Here is a 19914-nt window from a genome sequence, read left to right as displayed (position 1 = left end):
TCTAGAAAGATATAAACTACTGAAACTGATTCAAGAAGAAATAGAAATTCTGAATAGGTTTGTAACAAAGAAAATTGAAGTAGGGAAAAAAAATTCCCCAAAGAACAGTCCGGGACCATGAGGCTTCATCAGTGAATTCTACTAAATGTTTAAGGAATAATGAAAACCAATCCTTCACAAACTCTTCCAAAAAAAAAAATAGGAGGGGAGAGAATACTTCCCAATTTAACCTATGAGACCAGTATTACTCTGATACCAAAACCAGACAAAAATATCACAAGAAAAAAAAAACTCTATAGACCAACATCCTTTATAAATATAGATGCATGGGGTGCCTGGGTGACTCAGGTGGTTGAACACCTGACTTCAGCTCAGGTCATGATCTCGCGGTCTGTGAGTTCGAGCCCCGCGTCGGTCTCTGTGCTGACAGCTCAGAGCCTGGAGCCTGCTTCAGACGCTGTGTCTCCTCTCTCTCTGCCCCTCTCCCACTTGTGCGCGCTCTCTCTCAAAAATAAATAAATAAACTTAAACAATTAAAAAATATATAAATACAGATGCAAAAATCCTCATGCAAATGCTAGCAAATTTCGTCCAGCAACATATGAAAAGGAATATACACCACGACCAAGTGGGATTTATCCTAGGAATGCAAGGTTTCCAACGTATGGAAATCAGTCGATGTAATATGTCACATTAACAGAACAAAGGGCAAATCTGGGCTCTGCTACTTTCTAGCTGTGTGACCTGGGGCAGGGACCTTGGCCCCTTCGAACAAGTTTCTCCATTTATTTATTTAAAAAAAAATTTTTTACCGTTTATTTATTTTTGAGACAGAGAGAGAGACAGAGTATGAACGGGAGAGGGTCAGAGAGAGAGGGAGACACAGAATCCGAAGCAGGCTCCAGGCTCCGAGCTGTCAGCACAGAGCCCGATGCGGGGCTCGAACTCACTGGCTGCGAGATCGTGACCTGAGCCGAAGTCGGACACTCAACCAGCTGAGCCACTCAGGCGCCCCTAGTTTCTCCATTTTCAAAGGAGGGTTGGTGACACTGACTTCTTGGTGTTGTCACGAGGATGAAATTAGTACCCATAGCAAGTGTCCAATAAACCTTAGCCTAACGGTAATTATTTTGCGGACAGAATCCACTGGGAGGGGGTCTGGGTCATCTGTCCAGGTGCTTCTTCTCTGGCCACTTTTCAGCTGAGGAGGCTGGGGTCGGTGGGCTGACACGGCCTGCTCCCCGGGACCATCAGCACCATCAGTCTGCTCGATCGCCGCCTCCAAGCCTCCGTCTCCACAGCTCTCCCTGCCCGAGCGGCCACCTTGACCTCTCCGGCCGGTGCGAGTCCTCCCCAGCCCACACCCCACCCTCGCAGGGTCTTTCCTTACACCTGTGCTATTCACTTTCCCTTCCCTAAATGCCGGGGGAGTTTGGGGATTTCACCACACACTTCATTCAAGACCTGACCCCTCCTCTGTGACCTTCACGCTAAAGCACCTTGCTTCTCGGAGCCCCAGGTTCCTCTGTGTCAAAGGAGGCCTCCGTGTGGTAGGGGAGAAGGGGGTGCGGGAAGTGAGAGGGCCCTGGGGAAGTCAGGGTCATCTCCTCGAGCCCCAGAGCGGGAGCCAGCAGCCCACACTCACTTGGCTGGGTGGAAGACGGCAGTCATCTCCTCTGCCAGGTGTCTCCGGAGGATGTGCTTCCCGCTGGGGATGCCCAGGGCAGTGGCCATGGCCTCGGCGTTGAACGTGGGCTCCAGCACCAACACGGCACCGTGGATGCCGCTGTTGGTCAGGTTGTCTGCATACTCCTGAGGGCGAGGCACAGGGCTGGTCAGCCTTGGGGGGCTGCCCTGCTAGTCTGAGGGGGCCACCCTGTTGTCCTGAGGCTGCCCTGCCGGCTTGACGTGCCCTCAGCTGCAAGTGGGGACATGTCCCCCACAGCAAAGGCTTGTCCCCCTGGGGACCGGTCAGTTGAAGCCCAAGGGGGATCCCCTCACTCCTTTACGGCCATGAGGACGGTCACCAAGACTATTTTGTCACTGACATATCCCCAGACCTTGGCAGGCAGCCCATAAATACTTGTCCGGTGAGAAGAGAAACCCAGATCCAACCCGACCCAGGCTTCAGGGGACAGCCCAGCCTCTCCACTCCTGCTACCAGAAAGGCATCATTAATGGGGGTCCCACTGCGGGGGCGGGGTGAGCGCTCTCTCCTCTTGAGCGACAGGAGGCAGGCACTCTCAGCAGCCTGGGCGGACACCCCACTCCCACAAAATGGGCACAAAACGTGCATGGGATTGGCACGTGCCTGTGAGTCGCCCCCAGCCCATCACCGCCTCTCACCTTCAGGTCGATGTCCCGCACCCACTTGAGCACCCGTTGGTTGGTCCAGACCACGGGGTCTATGTTCTGGGTCTCGCAGCGGGCGCGGCGCTCCTGGAGGGCCTTGTGGGGGGAAGACAGCGGGTCAGCTGGTGTGTCGGGGTGGGGGGGTGGCTACACAGAGATGACAAGGAGCGAGTGTCGGCCGTGTTGGGGGGACCCTGGTAAGCCAGTACAGGGGGGAGTTCTGGCCGGCGAGTCCCAGCTTCTCTGGCCACGTCAGGCTGGGGCTCGGCCGTTCATCGTGGGAAATGGGGAGAAGCTTGCTTCTGGGGTGGAGGGCTGGGTGAGACCCCCAGAGGCTGCCTGGTTTGTGCGTCCCTGTCCGCCGCTCTCCTGACACAGAGTGGGTGCCCAACAATGTGGCCCTTCCATGAGGGGCTAGGTCTCTTGTGGGTCCACCCAGCCCCTGGGGGCAACCAGTGTCACCCAGGCACAAAAGGTCACCCACGGCGGCCTGTAGAGGGATCAGCCTGGTCCCCTTTCGCAAGCCCCCTTGGGGGGACTGGCTCCCAGATAAGGACTCCTGGGCTCGGGGCAGACACATGGATTTCTGCCCCCCCCCCCCCCCCCCCGGCCCATGGCTTTCTCCAACCTGCCCTGACCAGCCCCAGTGCACCAAGCCCTTTTCCACACTTGACTCTCACGATCTTCCTGCACATCCACGTCCTTCACCAGCCTGGGGCTCCCGGGGGCCCGGGGCCTGTGCCTCGGGTCCTGTGTTGGGCGTGCGCGAAGGGCTGGAGAGCTGGACGGCGCCCTTTTCTATGCCTCTCCTCCTGACCCCCAGCTCTTGTGCTCTGACGTCACATTCGAAGAAAAGAAAACCATCTGGACTGATTCCACTCCGCGGCCGAGGGCCCCTCCCTCAGGGATATTTGTTCCCCGGGGAGCTGAGGTGCATGTCCCGTGCCGTCTGGCTTGGCAGGGCTCCGAATCAAGGGGGCGCTCAGAGTCCAAACTCTAACTCTCCCCCCTGCTGTCCGGTTGCCTACCTGGCCTCCCTGTTCAAGGCCTCAGTTCAGCTGTCACTCTCTCTGGGACCCCCTCCCTGATTCCTCTGGAAGTGACTCCTTTGGATTTTCATAAAGCCCCAGGCTTTCCTCACCGGGGCAACTTTCCATGGTATTGTGGCTCCAGCTTCTATGTGGTTCTCCCTGATCAGCAGTGAGCTCTTGGATGAGGGTTCCCCACTTCCTCTGAATTGGGCACCGGGCCTGATGATGCCCAACAAGCAGTTGTTGGAAGAGGGAGGGAGTGAGGAAGGGGCGGATGGATGTGTGTGGATGGAGGGATGGGCAGGTAGTCGGGTGGACAGACAGTGGGTACCAGTGTGGGAAGAAGGGCTGTGGGAGGTGCCCCCACCTGCCCTGGTCCTCACCTCCCTGCTGAAGTTCACTTGGTACAGCAGCTCGATCCCCAGCAGGATGCTGACCTGGTGGAACTTCTTGGACACGTTCAGGTGCTTTTCCAGGTCCCGCTTCATCAGGGAGTGTAGCATCCGCCCGTCGACCAGGTGGTTTTGGAAGGCCTGAGAGTACTGGGACAGGCCGATGTCATTCAGCCAGGCCTTGGCCACCCAGTGATGGTCCAGGTCAGCGGCTTTGGACAGGCTGGCGAGGAAAGACATGGCCAGAAAGAGGGATGGGTGGGGGACAGGTGGCAGGAACAGAGGGATGGGAAGAAACGGGGCAGAGATGGGCAGAGACGAAGATAGAGGGACAACAACAGGGCGGGGGAGCGTGGGGGACCAAGAGATCGGGGAGACGGACAGGAAAAGGGATGGGTTGAAGAGACAGGAAGAGAGAGACAAAGCAGAGATGGGGAGAGAGGTGGGCACAGGGGGCGGGAGGAGACAGAGACAGACAGAAAGACAGACACAGAGAAACAGAGAGCGAGCCCCCAAAGAGCAGAAAAAGGATCAACAGAGAGGCAGACAAAGGGGACAGGAAAAGAGGAGAGGGCACCTTCAGACACGCTGCGTGGGAAGGGACAGTGGCAGAGCAGCAGGGACATGTGCAGTGGGAAGCAGCACCTCTGGGAGCCCTCGGCATCCTCAGCCTGTCCCTGGGCACGGTCCCCTGGGAATGTTCCTCTACCGAAGCCCTGAAGCCTGCAAAGCCACGGCCTGGGCCGTCTCTCCTCAAAGTCACACCGTGGCGTGTCTTGAAATCAGAATTAAAACCACCGTTTTGCCCACTCCAAGCCCTCTCACCTCACTGCTAGTCCTCAGATCCTCTGTATCCCACACACAACCTAGCTCAGTGCTGCACACATAGTAGGTGCACGACGAAGACTCAAAGGGATAAAAAGGCGCGTGCTCCGGACCAAGAGGTCCTTCCGGCTGTCATTCCCTTAATCGCCACACGGTGGCAGCGGGACAGAAGGAATTAGCACAGCCCAGCCCGCCTACCGAGGGACTCGAGAAATGACCCCCCCCCCCCCCCCCGGGGGCTGCCAGGTGGGCGGGTCCACTACAGAGGGATCAGGATGTTATAGGGAAATGTGGGCCCACGGGGAGACACCGCCCCCTTCCCCAGGTCCGGGATTGGGACCAGCATCCTCCCCTCCCCGCCCCGGATGGAACACCCCTCACCCACTTTCCAGCCCCCTCCCTGTGCACCCATCTCTAAGAGCTGCCCTACCAGCCACTCAAGCTGGAGACCTGGGTGGGATTTTCACTCCCACCTGACTCAGCTGCCTCCTTTCCACTCTGTTCCGCCCACTCTGGGCAACCCTGCCTCTCCCTGGACTCTGCCCTCCCACCGGTCTCCTTGCTCCAACTGAGCCCTCCCCAGTCCCTTCCCCAGGACAGCAGCCAGGGCCGACCACACCACCCATCCTGCTGGGGCTCCTGCCTGGTTCCTTGCTGTCCTTCCTTCATTCCACCAATACGCGCTTAGCAGCTACTGGCTGCTGTGCCCGGGATGGATGCTGTCGTGTAATGGGCACGTCTCCCCTCATCTCGTGGCCTCTTTCCTTCTTCTCCCCTGTGCTCTCTGTTCCCTGGTGGCATCATTTCCAGGGCTCTGGATACATCTGTAAATGAGGACTCCCAAATTCTCATCTCTCCCCTCTCCTGTCTTCTGAGACCCAGCTTCTCACTAACTGCCCTCCTAGCATTTCCTGACTGTCACGCATTTCACATTTAATGGGCTCCAAATGAAATGCCCTGTCCCCTTTCCCAGCTCTGCCCCGTTGCCCACGATCACCCAGCTCCCGGGCCTCACTTGCCCTCCTCCTCCCTCCCCCACCGGGTCTATCAATCACTCTGGTCAGTGTGTCTGTCCCCTTTTCTCCTTTTCTGGGCTCAATCTACCACCACCTCTGGCACAGATTTCAGCAATTGCTTCCTTACTTCCGCCCCCCACCCCCCCGCCACCTGCTCCACCCCTTCTAATCCACTTTTCCCCACAGTGGCCAGACAGTCTTTTAAAACCATCAATCAGGTCATGTCCCTCCTTTGCTTAAAGTCTTCCCAGTGGAGGAACCTCAAGTGCACATCACTAAGTGAAAGAAGCCAATCTGAAGAGGCTACATATTGTACGATTTCAACTCTATGTCATTCTGGAAAAGGCAAAACCACGGAGATAGTAAAAAGAGTAGTAGTGGTCGCCAGGGGTTAGGAAGAGGGAGGGATGGATAAGTGGAGCACAGGGGACTTTTTAGGGCAGTGAAGTTATTCAGCATGATAGTGCAATGATGGATGCATATCATTAGATGTTTGTCCAAACCCACGGGATGTACAACACCAAGAGTGAACCCTAACATAAGCTATGGACTTTGGACAATCATGATGTGTCAGTGCAGGTGTATCAACTGTAGCAAATGTTTTATCTGGTGGGAGACGTGGATTATGGGGAAGGCTGTGAAGGAGTGGGGGCAGGGGGTCCATGGGAAATCTCTGTACCTTCCTTCCAATTTTGCTGTGAAACAAACTGCTCTAAAAAATTAATGTTTATTTAATAGATGAGGGAGAAACAAAGACTTTTTTTAAACAAACAAAATTGGGAGAATTCATCATCAGAAGAATAAACTGCAGGAAATGTTGACGGACTTTCTTCAAAAGGAAAGAAAATAGTAACTGTATGGCAACTTGGCCCACACAAAAGAATAAAGAGGAGAACTCCTAAAAGTCACAATAAAAAACCCACCAGATTCAGAAATGGGCAGATTACTTGAATAGGCATTTCTCCAAAGACGACTTACAAGAAGCCAATAAACACACAAAAAGACGCCCATCACTCATCACTAGAGAGATGGAAATTTCTCTGCAATGACATACCACTTCATACCCATTAGGATGGCTAAAAACCCCCCCCAGAAAACAAGTGTTGTTGGGGATGTGGTGAAATCAGAACCTTCGTGTGCTGTTGGTGAGGATCTAAAATGGTGTGGCCACTGTGGACAACAGTATGGTGGTTCCTCAAAAAATTAAACAGAATTATCATATCCAGCAATTCCATTAGAAGTGTCCATCGACAGAGGAATGGATAAGCAAAATGTGCTATATATATATGCACAGTGGCATATTATTCAGCTTTAAAAAGAAAGGGGGGCGCCTGGGTGGTGCAGTCGGTTAAGCGTCCGGCTTCAGCCAGGTCACGATCTCACGGTCCGTGGGTTCGAGCCCCGCGTCGGGCTCTGGGCTGATGGCTCAGAGCCTGGAGCCTGTTTCCAATTCTGTGTCTCCCTCTCTCTCTTCCCCTCCCCCATTCATGCTCTGTCTCGCTCTGTCCCAAAAATAAATAAAAAACGTTGAAAAAAAATTTAAAAAATAAAAAATAAAAAAATAAAAAATAAAAAAATAAAAAGAAAGGAAAATCTGACACATGCTACCACATGAATGAATCTTGAGGACATGACGCTAAGTGATGTAAGCCAGGCACAGAAAGACAGATACCGTAGGAGGTACTGAGAGTAGTCAAAACCATAAAGGCAGAAAGTAGAAGTTTGGCTGCCATTATACAGGGAGGAGGGGAGAGCAGGGAGTTTGTGTTTATTGTGTTTTTGTGAGCATACAGTTTCAGTGTTATAAGATGGAAAGTCCTGGACATGGATGGTGGTGATGGCCACACAGCAACGTGAATGTTCTTTACACTACTGGACTGTGCACTTAAAAATGGTTAAGATGGTAAATATGCACAGTACAAACATCTTTCTAAGAAGGAAAATGATTGGAAATGGTAAATATCTGGGTCAACATTTTTCTCATTTGCAAATCTCCTTAAATCTAAAATAATGGACACTTTACAAGAAATACAGTGACGATGTATTACAGAACGTATAATCCACATAGATGAAAACCTGTGAAAACAATAGCACAAAGGCAGGAGAAGAAAGCACCTTCGACTATATGCAAAGTTGTATATTATTTAAAGACAGACAGTGGTAAGCGAAGCATGTGTGTTACAAACTGCAGAGAAACAACGGAAAGTAAAATGAAGTGTAGCTCGTAAGCTAGGGGTAGGAACATTTAACTGATAAAAAGTCAGTAAAAGAGGGGGAAAGGAACAAAGAGTAGATCTCAAGGAAGCAGAACAAGAAAACGGTGGCTTCCCTTTGCAGATATAACATCAGGAGTCACTAGTGTCGCCCAGCAGGGTGTGGCCTCCTCTCCCATGACAGCCGCAGGCTCAGGGGGCACCCAGATGCACTGAGCTCCTGGCCCCATTGGGTGGGGGAGCTGCCTTTCCCTGGGCCCATTTCTTTCCAGCCTTGCCCACGGCTCACTCACCTCCCAGCGGAAGCTTCCTCTGCCCGTCTTGTCTAGAGTTGCTTCCCTGGCCCGCTGCTCTGCCTCTGAGCATTTCCTTCAAAGCGCTAATTACACATGGAACTTTAGGAATTAACTGATCTGAGCACAGAGACTATGTTCTCTGCTGAAGGGCCAGTCTAGCGCCCGACACCCAGCAGGTGCTTTCAGTGGAAGATCCGCCAAGAATTGGAAGGGTGGGCTCCCAGCTTCGCTCTGCCTCCTCCTGCCCCTCAGCCCCCCGGGACCACTGGGGGCTGCTCTCCGAGGCTGGGACCTCCTGGTCTCCAGGCTGTTCTCCACCGCCACGCTGGACTCCCGCAGGATTCCACTGTGCTTTTGCTCTCCCGGAAGCCTTCCCGGCCCCTAGTGCTGGGTCAGAGCCCCTCTCAGTGTCCAGAGCCCCCCGGGAGTCCCCCGTCCCTGCACTTGTCACCCTGCTGTTCATCTGGCCAGCGGCCCACCACACCGTCAGCTCCTGGAGGGTGGGACTGGGTGTGGCCTCTCTCCAAACACCCGGGCTCCCCACCTGGCTCAGAGTTCATGGTCAACAGCTTCTTTTCTATAATCCAGTGCATCGGAGACAAAGCAAAGCTGGGTGAGTGGGGCATTGACTCCTGTCCACCAGGAGGCTGCCCAGACGGAGCTCCTGAACTGCAGACTTCTTCTTTAAATTTTTTTTTAAATGTTTATTTATTTTTGAGAGAGACAGAGAGAGCACGAGTGGGCGAGGGGTAGAGAGAGAGGGAGACAGAATCCGAAGCAGGCTCCAGGCTCTGAGCTGTCAGCACTAGAGCCCGACATGGGGTTTGAACCCATGAACCGTGAGATCATGACCTGAGCTGAAGCCAGATGCTTAACTGACTAAGCCACCCAGGCGCCCCATGAACTGGAAACTTCTGGCCCACATTCCCTTCTAGGAAGAAAACGTCCCAGGCAGACCCCCTCCCACACCCCTCCCCGTCCCCGTCCCCCCCAGGGCAGGGCTCCAGCCTCTTCTGGCCCCTCCCAGGCCTCTCTGCCACTGTCATGGCTCTCTTGCCCAGGGCAGGAGTTAGAGCTCCCAGCCTTCCTAATCAGATGCCACGGGGCCAGAGTTGGCCCTGATGGGGACCAGAAGCCCTCCTCTCCTGAGCGACTCAGCAACAAGACGTGGGCTGGTGTGTTGCGGGGGGGGGGGGGGGCGCATGGGGGAACCTACGTGAGAGAAGCCATTTACAGTCAGCAATATCTATCTGCATGCTGACAATTAATGCACTCTTGCCCTTCAAAAACGGTTCCCTTTTCATTAAAGTTGTCCCCATGGGGCCTCGGCTTGGCAACACTTTCCCAGCTGTTGGTTTGAGCTATTGTAAGCGCCAGAGTTGAAAATCGTATGACTTTAAAAGTAATTCAGATGTTTTATAAAATTTAACATTGTCCCCCGCCCCAAACTGGGGCTGGATTAGACCCTGAAATCCGAGTTTGGGCACAGAATTTAGGTATCATCTGGGTCATTATTCAGCACTATAAACACGAGGCCATTCTAGCTCTATCACCTTTAGCTCGGAGACCTTGCGTCTCTGGTGCCCCAGTTTCCTCATCTGTAAAATGGGGAATCGTGTTTGCCTCACAGACGTCGTGAGGGCTGGAAGAGACAAGAGAGCGTAAAACTCTTAGCACAGGGTCTGGGGCGCATTCCATGTTCCACAAATAAGTGTAGTGGGGATGGTCAATGTTTTTAACATTGAGGCAACATAGGATAACAGAAAGAGGATTGACTTCAAAGTTAGGTATTTTGAAATGTAACTTTGCACCCATGATTTCTCTGGGCCTCGCTTCCTCTGTCTTTAAAATGGGGGTAAGGATGTCTCTCCCACATGGGTGTGGTGATGGGTAAATAAAATCGTGTCCATAAGGCGACTGGTGTATTTTAGAGATAAGAGGAACCAGCCCCAGAGAGGGTAACGTCATGCCCGAAGCCACACAGGAGGTGTTCTTGAAGATGAGCTCACTGGGGTTCTTACCCTGGAGTTCACGGGCCCCTAAACGGTTCGTGAGGGAGCCGAAGGGTCCCAGGACACAAAGTTAAAGCAGTTTTGTAAGATCTCTTGTGGGGAAAGCATCGTTTTTATCAGATTCTCAAAGTGGCCCCGGTCTCCACAAGTTAAAAGAACCTCTGTCCTAATTTAACCCCCTTCGCTTCACAGGTGGAGAAACCGTGTCCCAGAGAGAGAGCAAGGTCACGGCAAGTTAGAGACACGCCAGAATTCCGCAGGGACCGAGACCCTCCCTCCTGCGGGAGGCCCTGGGGGTGTCTAATTCTGGGACGCCGTTCTCCTCGGAAACGGTCCTGATCACAGCCGTCAGAATTTTTCAAACTCTGCTCCCATCCTGCAGCCGCCCCCTCTCCAGGTGCTGTAGAATCTTGGTTCCTAGAGGTTCGTAGGGGTCGGTCCCGTTTTGGGGGGACTTGGGCAGCGATCTGGCATTTTCGCCGGGTGAAGCAGGCAGCCACCGTCCCGTCAATGGCCAGTGCTTACTGACCACACCGGGAGCGGACCAGGGCACGGGAGGGGTCTCCAGCTGGGGTGGCAGAGGATGAGCGCTTCTGGGGATTTTCGGGGGGGGGGGAGGCACTGGTTAGAAGTGGGTGGGTGAGCGTGAGGTGCTTGTGAGACCCTCAGCAGGGGAAGCACCAGGAAAGCAGGCTCGTGCCCACCGCTCCCCTCCCCCAGCAGGCACTGCTTTCCCCCACCCCCATCCTTCACCCCCAGCCCTGGCCCCGGGGTCCTGACTTGCTGACAAGCTCAGGGGCTTTTGGCTTCGCTTGCTTTGAGCTGCTACCCGGGTTTCTGATCCGATCTCATACGTACTTCCTTCCAGCCCGGAATCACACCACGGGCCCCTCTCCAGGACTCACAGGCAGGCGTTTGGTTTCCTGCTTCCAAAGCAGCCCGAGTCCCCCGCCCTAACCCCCCTCACTTTTTAATCCGCAAAGCTGCTTCTGCAAATAATAGCACACACCACCAGGTTTGATTAATTAACTGCGCAAAAATGATGGGGAAATCAGTGAAGGAGATAATTATGCAAAACAGAAAGTGTCAGATTTACTACATTCCCCTCCGCACGCTGAGGATTGGAGGGGGGGCAGCCCTGGTTTCCTGGGAGCTGCCTGGTGAGTGAGCTCCCCAACAACAAATCCTGCTGGCGAAAGGTCAGGAGGAGGGACAAAGATGGGGGGGTGCCCGTGGGGAGCAGGGCACACCTGAGGGGAGGGACCTGGGGCCATTCCCAGGTGTGCTTGCTAAAGGAGCCCCCGCCCAGGCGGCCCCAATCCTGTGCGCAGAGATTGCAATAAAGCCCTTCACTGGGGCTCCCCCGGGGGGTTCCGTCAGCTAAGTGTCTGACTCTCGGTTTCAGCTCAGCTCGTGATCTCGCAGTTTGGGGAGTTCCAGCCCGGCATCGGGCTCTGTGCGGACACCGTGGAGCTTGCTTGAGATTCTCGGTCTCCCTCTCTCTCTCTCTTTGCCTCCCTCCACTCACGCTGTCTCCTCTAAGTACACAAATAAACTTAAAAAAAAGCCACGTCCATTTCTCCTCGGTCCCGTTCTGCTTCTCCCTGCCTTATGCCGTCTTTCCTCCCTCCGGAATGGTAGGCCTAGGGGTTGAGGTAGAAGGAGGCAGAGCTGACGTGTTGGCCGAATTCCCAGGCCTGCTTGGGCCCGACCTCGGAGACAGAGGAGTCCTGGGGGCGTGTGAGGCCTCCCGGCTGCGGCTGCGGGGATCCCAGGGCACTGGGGCCTCCCTGATTCCCTGGATCTCCATCTTTCTAAGGGGAGGGCCGGTCCAGAGCGGGACAGGAGTGAGCCTGACCCCCTCCCCGGCCAGTGGCGTTTGCCGGTCTACCACACCATCCCCCATCCCTGGCCCAGCCCACACTGCGTGTCCCCGCCCCCACTGTGTGATCTGGGGGTCTCAGGGTAGACTTTTCTCCCCTCTCCCCGAAGGCCCCGCCCAGGCGGGGCAGCCGCGCATGCCGACCCACCTCCTGCCCGCCTCGGCGTCGCGGTAGTCCTCGATGGCCAGCCGGAGCTTGCGCCGGTGCAGGGAGCTGCACACGCCCAGGCCCAGCTCCAGGTCCTCGTCACTCAGGCTCAGCAGCACCTGCTCCCCCGGGAGGTGAGGACTGAGCCCAGGAGGGAGGTTTGGGTGGGCACCCGAGGCTCCCGGGGCCCGCCGCTGGCTGCACAGCTGAGGCCTGGCGGGGGGGGCTCTGCGGGCATGAGGCTGGCCCCCCCCCCGTTGGACCCCCCCCTCGGACCCCGCCCCCTACCCCGTCTCCCTGCCCATCCTCCTCTGCAGTCCAGGCAGAGCACTTGGCCTGTCCCTGCTCCAGGAAGTGGGAATCACATCCTGGCCAAAAGCGCCCTCTAGGCCAGTCTCCACCTCCCCTCCAGCCAGGTACGGGAAGGTTAGGCTCAGAGGGCTCTCTGTGTGCCTTCCAGGGGAGACGCGATGGCTTACTGGGGCCCCTGGCCCGGCTCCTAGAACACAGCTTCTCCTCGCCCGGGGATGGGATGCCGGTGGCGTGGGTGGAGCAGGCCAGCTTTGGACCGCTAAGGCTCATGGGAGGGCGAGGGGCGTCCCCGCCGGGGTCCCGGAGGTGCCCTACCTTCCCACTCTTGACGTTCTCTGCACACGCCTTGACGTACATGGGCATGGCCATGACCACCTCCAGCCAGGCCTGGACGGTGCCGGCCTTCCAGTGGGACATGGGGGTGGTCCGGACCAGTTCCACCTGCTGCAGCCGGTCCGTCTGCTCCTCGCCCTCCGACAGGCTGAGGCTCTGCCGCGTGGGGCTGCACTGGCTGTCCGAGTCTGCAACACACAAGCGCAAGCTTGCTGGGGAGGGGGGCGGGGTGGGAGGGGGGCGCTGTGGGGGGAGGGGCAGGGACTGGGCCGGCTGCCCCCCTGAGTCTGCACTCCCAGGGTGCAGGAGGAGGGCAGGGATGGCTTCCCCTCGTGTGCGTCTTCTTGGCCAAATCAAAACGGCTCCCCTCCCCCATGACAAAAGTAATCTGTCCCCCCCACCCCACAAAAGAAAAGAATTTTAAAAACTTAATCCAGAAAAGAATGAAAATAGTGAAAATCGCCCCCAATCCCACGTCCCCCAGAGACAGCAGCTGTTAGTGCTTAGCTAAATATTCTTTGGGTTACACAAATGCCCACGCTTACAAACACACAGACCCACGCGCAGACACTCTGTTTTGTAAGACGCTGTTCTCATTCATGCCACGGAGGATGTCTTTCCGTCTCAGCAGAGATCTGCGATAGCTTTTGACTGCACAGGAGCCATCAGAGGATACGTTCTAATTTACCTCGCCTGCCTCCTGTCGATGGGCACGAATTGTTCCCCATTTTTCGCTGGTGTATACAACACGGCAGTCACCTGTTGGCCATGGGCTGATTTGGTTTCTTAGGATAAATGGAGCCTCAGCTCCTTTCCTGAACACCCCGAAACCTGTTTCCGGAGTAGCTCCCCCCAGACAAAAACGTCTGCCTGCCAGCATCTCCCGGCCCTGTTCGATCCAGGGTCAGCCACAACAACACCTGATGTACAGGCCAAGTTCAGTTCACACAGACTCGACTGAGAGGGGAAAGAGTCTCTTTCTCTAAAGCAGGGTTAAATAAACACCCAAACTCAACACCACGAGAAATGACAAGCATGAGAAAAAGCCTGGTGCATTATAAATTACCGTTAACGATGTAAAAAAATGCTGATGCATCAAATCGGGCACAAGGTTAAAACAATGTGCGTGAAGTCACACAGGTGTTTACAGTTACTGAGCGTGGGTGCCACAAAGAATGAGGTTACTCTTCCACGCTTTTGTGTGTCATCAACGTTCCACAATGAACATGCACAAGTTGGAATAATTAAAAAAAAATAGGAAACTATAAGTGGTTATTGATGGGAGTGTATCTGAACGAGTGATGCCGCCTTCGTATATTGGAATCTATGTCATTGGTCAGAAATCTATCGCTGGAGAATAGTTTTGACATGGGAAGATGTTCATGATCCATTGCCGAGTGAAAAAGGCCCCACGAGACAGCAGGTACAACCTAATCCCCACTGTGTTTTTTTTAACGTTTATTTTTTTTTAATGTTTATTTATTTTGGAGAGAAAGGGAGAGACGGAGCACGAGCAGGGGAGGGGCAGAGAGAGAGGGAGACACAGAATCCGAAGCAGGCTCCAGGCTCTGAGCTGTCAGCACAGAGCCCAGCATGGGACTCGAACTCATGGACCGTGTGATCATGACCTGAGCCGAAGTCGGACGCTCAACCGACTGAGCCACCCAGGTGCCCACCCCCACCACTGTACTTTTAAAATGATACATATATATATATGACTATATAATGTATAACTATAATTGTGTGTGTATATGTATATTTATACACATAAGATATTGGGTAAATGTTAAAAGTCTGTCTGGAATGGGGTGATGGGTTAATGGTGCATAAGTGTGTGTGATGGTTTTGTGTGTGAATGTGCACGCGTGAGTGTGCAAGAGTATTTGCATGTGTGCATACTTTCCTGTTTCCCACGTGTTCTGCATTGACTGCATTATGTTTGAATAACGTGGTTTTGTTTTTTTAATTTTTTTTAACGTTTATTTATTTTTGAGACAGAGACAGAGCGAGGGGGAGACACAGAATTGGAAGCAGGCTCCAGGCTCTGGGCCATCAGCCCAGAGCCCGACTCAGGGCTCGAACTCACGGACCGTGAGATTGTGACCTGAGCCGAAGTCGGACGCTCAACCGACTGAGCCACCCAGGTGCCCACCCCCACCACTGTACTTTTAAAATGATACATATATATATATGACTATATAATGTATAACTATAATTGTGTGTGTATATGTATATTTATACACATAAGATATTGGGTAAATGTTAAAAGTCTGTCTGGAATGGGGTGATGGGTTAATGGTGCATAAGTGTGTGTGATGGTTTTGTGTGTGAATGTGCACGCGTGAGTGTGCAAGAGTATTTGCATGTGTGCATACTTTCCTGTTTCCCACGTGTTCTGCATTGACTGCATTATGTTTGAATAACGTGGTTTTGTTTTTTTAATTTTTTTTAACGTTTATTTATTTTTGAGACAGAGACAGAGCGAGGGGGAGACACAGAATTGGAAGCAGGCTCCAGGCTCTGGGCCATCAGCCCAGAGCCCGACTCAGGGCTCGAACTCACGGACCGTGAGATTGTGACCTGAGCTGAAGTCGGACGCTTAACTGACTGAGCCACTCAGGCAACCCAGCGAATAACGTGGTTTTGAAAACCACAGCCTAGAAACCTTGTTCAAGTTACAACGCTGCTTTCCTTCACCCCCTCCCCTGCCCCTGCCATTTAAACTCTTTGGAAACAGCTGCATCAGTTTGGTGACCACGCACGCATGCAGCTCTGCGGAAACTTTTCTCCCCAACACCGGGGGCCTCGAACTGCCCAGCCAGGAACCCTTGGGAGCCCACAGCTGCCGGCCAGGAAGATGTCACTCCTGGTTCTGCAGGGCACTTGGGTGGAGCGACCTAATTCAGGGTGGGCAGATATGCTGCTTCGTGCCTCAGTTTCTATCTCTGTAAGGTTGGCACGATACTGCTCCCTGCCACCTGCCTCCTCTCCTGGGCTGCTCTGGGCACTCAGGGACTCCCCACTCACTGGCGCCCGTCTGTGCCAGATGGGTGAGGTTTGAGAAGCCACTGAAACATTGTTTCCCTTCTCAGGTAGATGGAAAGCCTCAGCCCTGCCCCCAGGGAAACAGCAATGGTGCATGAGCTCTGCGCTGGTCCCCAGTCCGAGCACATGTTGCCATGACGCCCGGGAATGCGGAAACAGCAGCTTCCTCTGCAGCCCCGTCTGGGGGCCCCCAAGTTTCTGCTGGTGACAGAGCTGCCTGTTCCCAGCCTCGGTGTCCCTCTTGCTGGTCCCCGGCTCCCAAGGACAGGTTTGGCTTTTGCAGGGAAGTCTTTCTGATTGGGTCCTATCAGTGGCACCCAAACAGGGTGCCCTCCCTGGGCTGGAGAGCTGAAAGCTCCTGTGTTTCTGTGGCTGGGTCCTGTCTCTGTTCCGTGCTTCTGGGAAGATGAGAGACGAACGTCACCACATCTGGTTACCTGAAATTCCGAGACACCGCCCGTGTTGTCCGTTTGGACCGGGCCTGTGGAAAGAGACCAGGCCTCAGGGTTGAATAGACCCTGGCTGTGGGCAAATTTCTTCACCTCTTCAAGTCTCAGTTTTCCCGTCTATAAGATGGGAATAAAAACACTCTCTACCTCCCAGGTTAGTGACTATGATAAATTCTGAACGTGAAGCTATCGTGGGCACCGGGTAGAAGGTGGTTATTGTTGGGAATAAAGGGCCCCGCCCTGAGGACTGCCTTCCTGGGATAAAACGGGGCTTGAGTTCGGCTCAGGTACTTACAGGGGTCCCGCTTGGTGTCGAGCCCAGCTGAAACGCATCGTCCCAGCTGGACCCTGGCCTGGTCCAGGTGGGAGGGTGGGGCTCCCCGCGAGGCGAGGGGTGGGCTTGTCTCTCCGGCGCCCAGGTGGGCGGTGTGTGGCTGGGCCTCCCCAGATAAAGGCGACAAAGGAGGCACAGGAGAGAGGAAGGAAGGAGAAGATAGGCAACGGAGAAGGTGAGAGGAGCGAGACTGTGTCAGAGCAACAACAAGGACACAGAGGTAGACAGGAAGGAGAGAGTGAGCGGAGGGTGGAGAGGGAGCCTCAGGTAAGTGGGCAAAGAGGAAAAGCAACCCCCCCCCACGCGCGTGCGTGTTTTCCCAAGCGTGTGACCGTGTGCGGGTCACTCTGTGGTTAGGGGGCCCCGGGCCTGTGACGAGAGCTGGCTCTTCAACTCCCATTACTTATGGCGTCCAGGCTCGAGGAATGTCAGAGGCTGAGCTGGGCTCATACGAGCAAACCACACATTCTGGTTTTTGAGAACAGCTCTCGGCGCCCCCCCCCCCCCCCCGGCCGCCACGTCCTCCCTGCAAACTCCTCCACCCCCGGCACCCAGGACGGAGCTCCAAGGCGACACTGCAGAAGGGGCTGAGGAGGGAGGCGTCTTTGGGATCATAAACCGTTAATTAAGGGTACTTTCCAAAATGCAGGCAGCATGATGCCAGATTTTATGTTCAGGATTCCATCAATCTTGGATTTTATTTCCCCTCTGCCTCAGCCTGAGAGTGGGCATAACTCACGTTTACAGTTGGTGAGTTAGAGAGGCTGGCCGAGCCCCTGGCAGAGTCTTGAGAGGAGGTGTCGCCAAGAGGCAGTCAGTCTGGGTCCTTTGGAACACGGGGGGGACCGTGGTGGCTCTGGCAGGAGAGGTTCTACCTTCTCCCACCTGATGGATCGGCTGGTCCAAAAAGCCCAAGGTATTTACTACCTGGCCTGTTACAGAAAATCCTTTACGGAAAACCTGAGGTTCTGAGGCTGGCACTGAAATACAAGAGACCTGGGTTTAAATGCCGGCTCTTCTGCTCACCAGCCAGATGATCTGGGAGAGTGTTTCGAACGTTCTCAGCCTCACTTTTACCATCTGTGAAATGGGATGATAATGATGTCTAATCTCACAGGCCTAAGTGGGAATTAATGAGGTGATGTACCATCCACACAAAGTGCTCAGCTCAGTCTCTGGCATTCAGTGGGTGCTCAGAGGTTGCGTGGGGGCCTCTGTCCTCTGCAAGTTCATGTCACAAACGGTCTACACTGGCTCTGTCCAGTATGGTAGGTACGCGCCACACGTGGCTATCGAGCACCTGTAATACGGCTTGTCCACATTGAGAAGTGTCTACGGTATAAAATACTGAGTTTTGAAGACTTTGTCCAAAGAAAGAAGAAGTAATCCCAATAATCTTTATATTGATCACATGTTGAAATGCTAATATTTGGGGCATATTGGGTTAAATTGGATATTAAAATTCATCTCACCTGTTTCTTTTGACTTTTTAATGTGTCTACTAGAGCCTAAAACTACATGTGTGATTCATGGTATTTTTGCTGAACAGAGCTGGATTAGATGGAAGGTTTTGCTTGTTTTCTCACCGTATTTCCCCCCTTCTGTTGGTTTGGAAGTGAAGCATCCTGTTTCTCTGTTTTTGGTTCAGTGGTTCTCAAAGTGGGGTCCCTGTGCCAGCTGCATCAGCAGCACGTGGGGACTTGTTAGCCGTGCAGAGTCTAGGACTGCCCCCCCCCAAGTTCCTGGAGCAGAAGGTCTGAATGTTGGGCCAAATAATCCACATTTTAACAAGCCCCTCCCCCGCCCAGGTGATTCTGATGTGTGCTGAATTCTAGAACCACTCTTTAATGGTTTCCCTTGAAAACGTACGCGTATTTAACGTGAAACCTAGGGTTGAGCGTATCTTAATGCTCTGTCCCCAATAATAAGTTACTTAAAACATTCTGATCACTCTGACTTATAACCTACCATGTCGATTATTTTAATTCTGTCCTTTGAAAAAGCCCCATAATTTTAGACATTATCATCATGGTTATTTTCTCAACGTTTATTTATTTTTGGGACAGAGAGAGACAGAGCATGAATGGGGGAGGGGCAGAGAGAGAGGGAGACACAGAATCGGAAACAGGCTCCAGGCTCTGAGCCATCGGCCCAGAGCCTGACGCGGGGCTCGAACTCACGGACCGCGAGATCGTGACCCGGCTGAAGTCGGACGCTTAACCGACTGTGCCACCCAGGCGCCCCTCATCATGGTTATTTTCTGCTGATCATATTGACCCGGAATAATTTCCCTACATGGTTCATCACTTCCTGTGTCTCAGACCTTACTTCTAGGGTAATTTTTCTTATTCCTGAAGGATGTGATTTAAAATTTCCTCTGGGAGTATTTGGTGGTAAGCTCTTACAACTTTGGTTTATGTGGGGGAAAAAGCCTCTATTTCCGCCTTGTCCTTCAGAGAGCTTTGCTGGCCACACAGTTTTAGGTTGACCATCATCTGCTTCTGCACCTTGAATACGTGGCTCCACGGTCTTCTGTCTTCCTTTTTGCTAAAGAGAAGGCAGCTGTCGCCAGTAAAATTGTTCTTTTTGTTATCTACTTTTAAGATTGCGTCTTTGCCTTTGTGGTTCTGCAGTTTCATTGCGATGTGGCTAGATGTGGATGTCTTCTTATTCCGAATGATGTAAATTGTGCTTCCGGTATCTGTAGGTTCATGTTTGGAATATTCTCGAGCATTCTCTCTTAAAATTTTACCTCTTCTCCATTCTCTCCATTTGCTCTCCTACTGGGATTGGGCTTTCGAATTCTGTCTTCGCTCTCGTGTAACCTAGTGCTGTCCAACAGAATTTTCTGCGATGGTGGAAATGTTGGATAATCTGCATTGTCCCATGTGACAGCTGTTAGCCACATATGACTGCGGGCACTCAAAATGTGGCTGGTGCAGCTGAGGAACTGAACTTAAGACGCTATTTAATTTTAATTCAAATACAGGTTTATGTTGCCACGTGTGGCTAGTGGCTATTGTGGGGGACCAGAAAACTCTAATTTCTCCCCACGGTTTCCCAGAATGCAGCATTTCCAGCACTGCATTCTGGGTAATTTCCTTACACCTATTTTCCATTTTTAAAATCCTCTCTTCGGATATTTACACTGCTGGTTAATCCAGCCTTGGATTTTATGTATTTATTTTTTTAAGTTTTTTTTTTTAAGCTTTATTTTGAGAGAGAGCACGAGCAGAGGAGGGGCAGGAAGGGTTCATCACTGCCAACTGCAGAG

The 19914-nt window shown here is 53.3% G+C and overlaps 1 protein-coding gene and 1 long non-coding RNA gene across 8 annotated transcripts in view; one reads left to right on the top strand and one right to left on the bottom strand.

The window, feature by feature from the left end:
* KAZN (kazrin, periplakin interacting protein) overlaps positions 1-19914 on the bottom strand; it is a 1126623-nt gene that overhangs the window by 16218 nt on the left and 1090491 nt on the right. For 4 of the 5 annotated variants that reach the window (XM_023260038.2, XM_023260042.2, XM_023260041.2 and 1 more), the window contains 5 exons: positions 12795-13000; positions 12168-12286; positions 3767-3998; positions 2347-2448; positions 1646-1812 (listed from right to left, as the gene is read on the bottom strand). In XM_023260038.2, coding sequence (XP_023115806.1) covers positions 1646-1812; positions 2347-2448; positions 3767-3998; positions 12168-12286; positions 12795-13000 — 826 coding nt within the window. Of the gene's footprint in view, positions 1-898; positions 1308-1645; positions 1813-2346; positions 2449-3766; positions 3999-12167; positions 12287-12794; positions 13001-19914 lie in introns of those variants that run through there. The other variant, XM_023260039.2, reaches the window with a different exon arrangement.
* Positions 14976-19914, top strand: part of LOC111561932 — a 28560-nt gene continuing 23621 nt past the window's right edge. The window contains exons 1-2 of one of the 3 annotated variants that reach the window (XR_006583693.1): positions 14976-15719; positions 15905-16907. This is a non-coding gene — a long non-coding RNA (uncharacterized LOC111561932). Of the gene's footprint in view, positions 16908-19914 lie in introns of all 3 variants that reach the window. The other 2 variants (XR_006583694.1, XR_006583692.1) reach the window with 2 other exon arrangements.

The sequence above is a fragment of the Felis catus genome, chromosome C1, assembly GCF_018350175.1.
Source record: "Felis catus isolate Fca126 chromosome C1, F.catus_Fca126_mat1.0, whole genome shotgun sequence".
Lineage (NCBI taxonomy): Eukaryota > Metazoa > Chordata > Mammalia > Carnivora > Felidae > Felis > Felis catus.
Note: the sequence above shows the minus strand (reverse complement) of the source record. Positions and strands in the feature narration are given on the sequence as shown.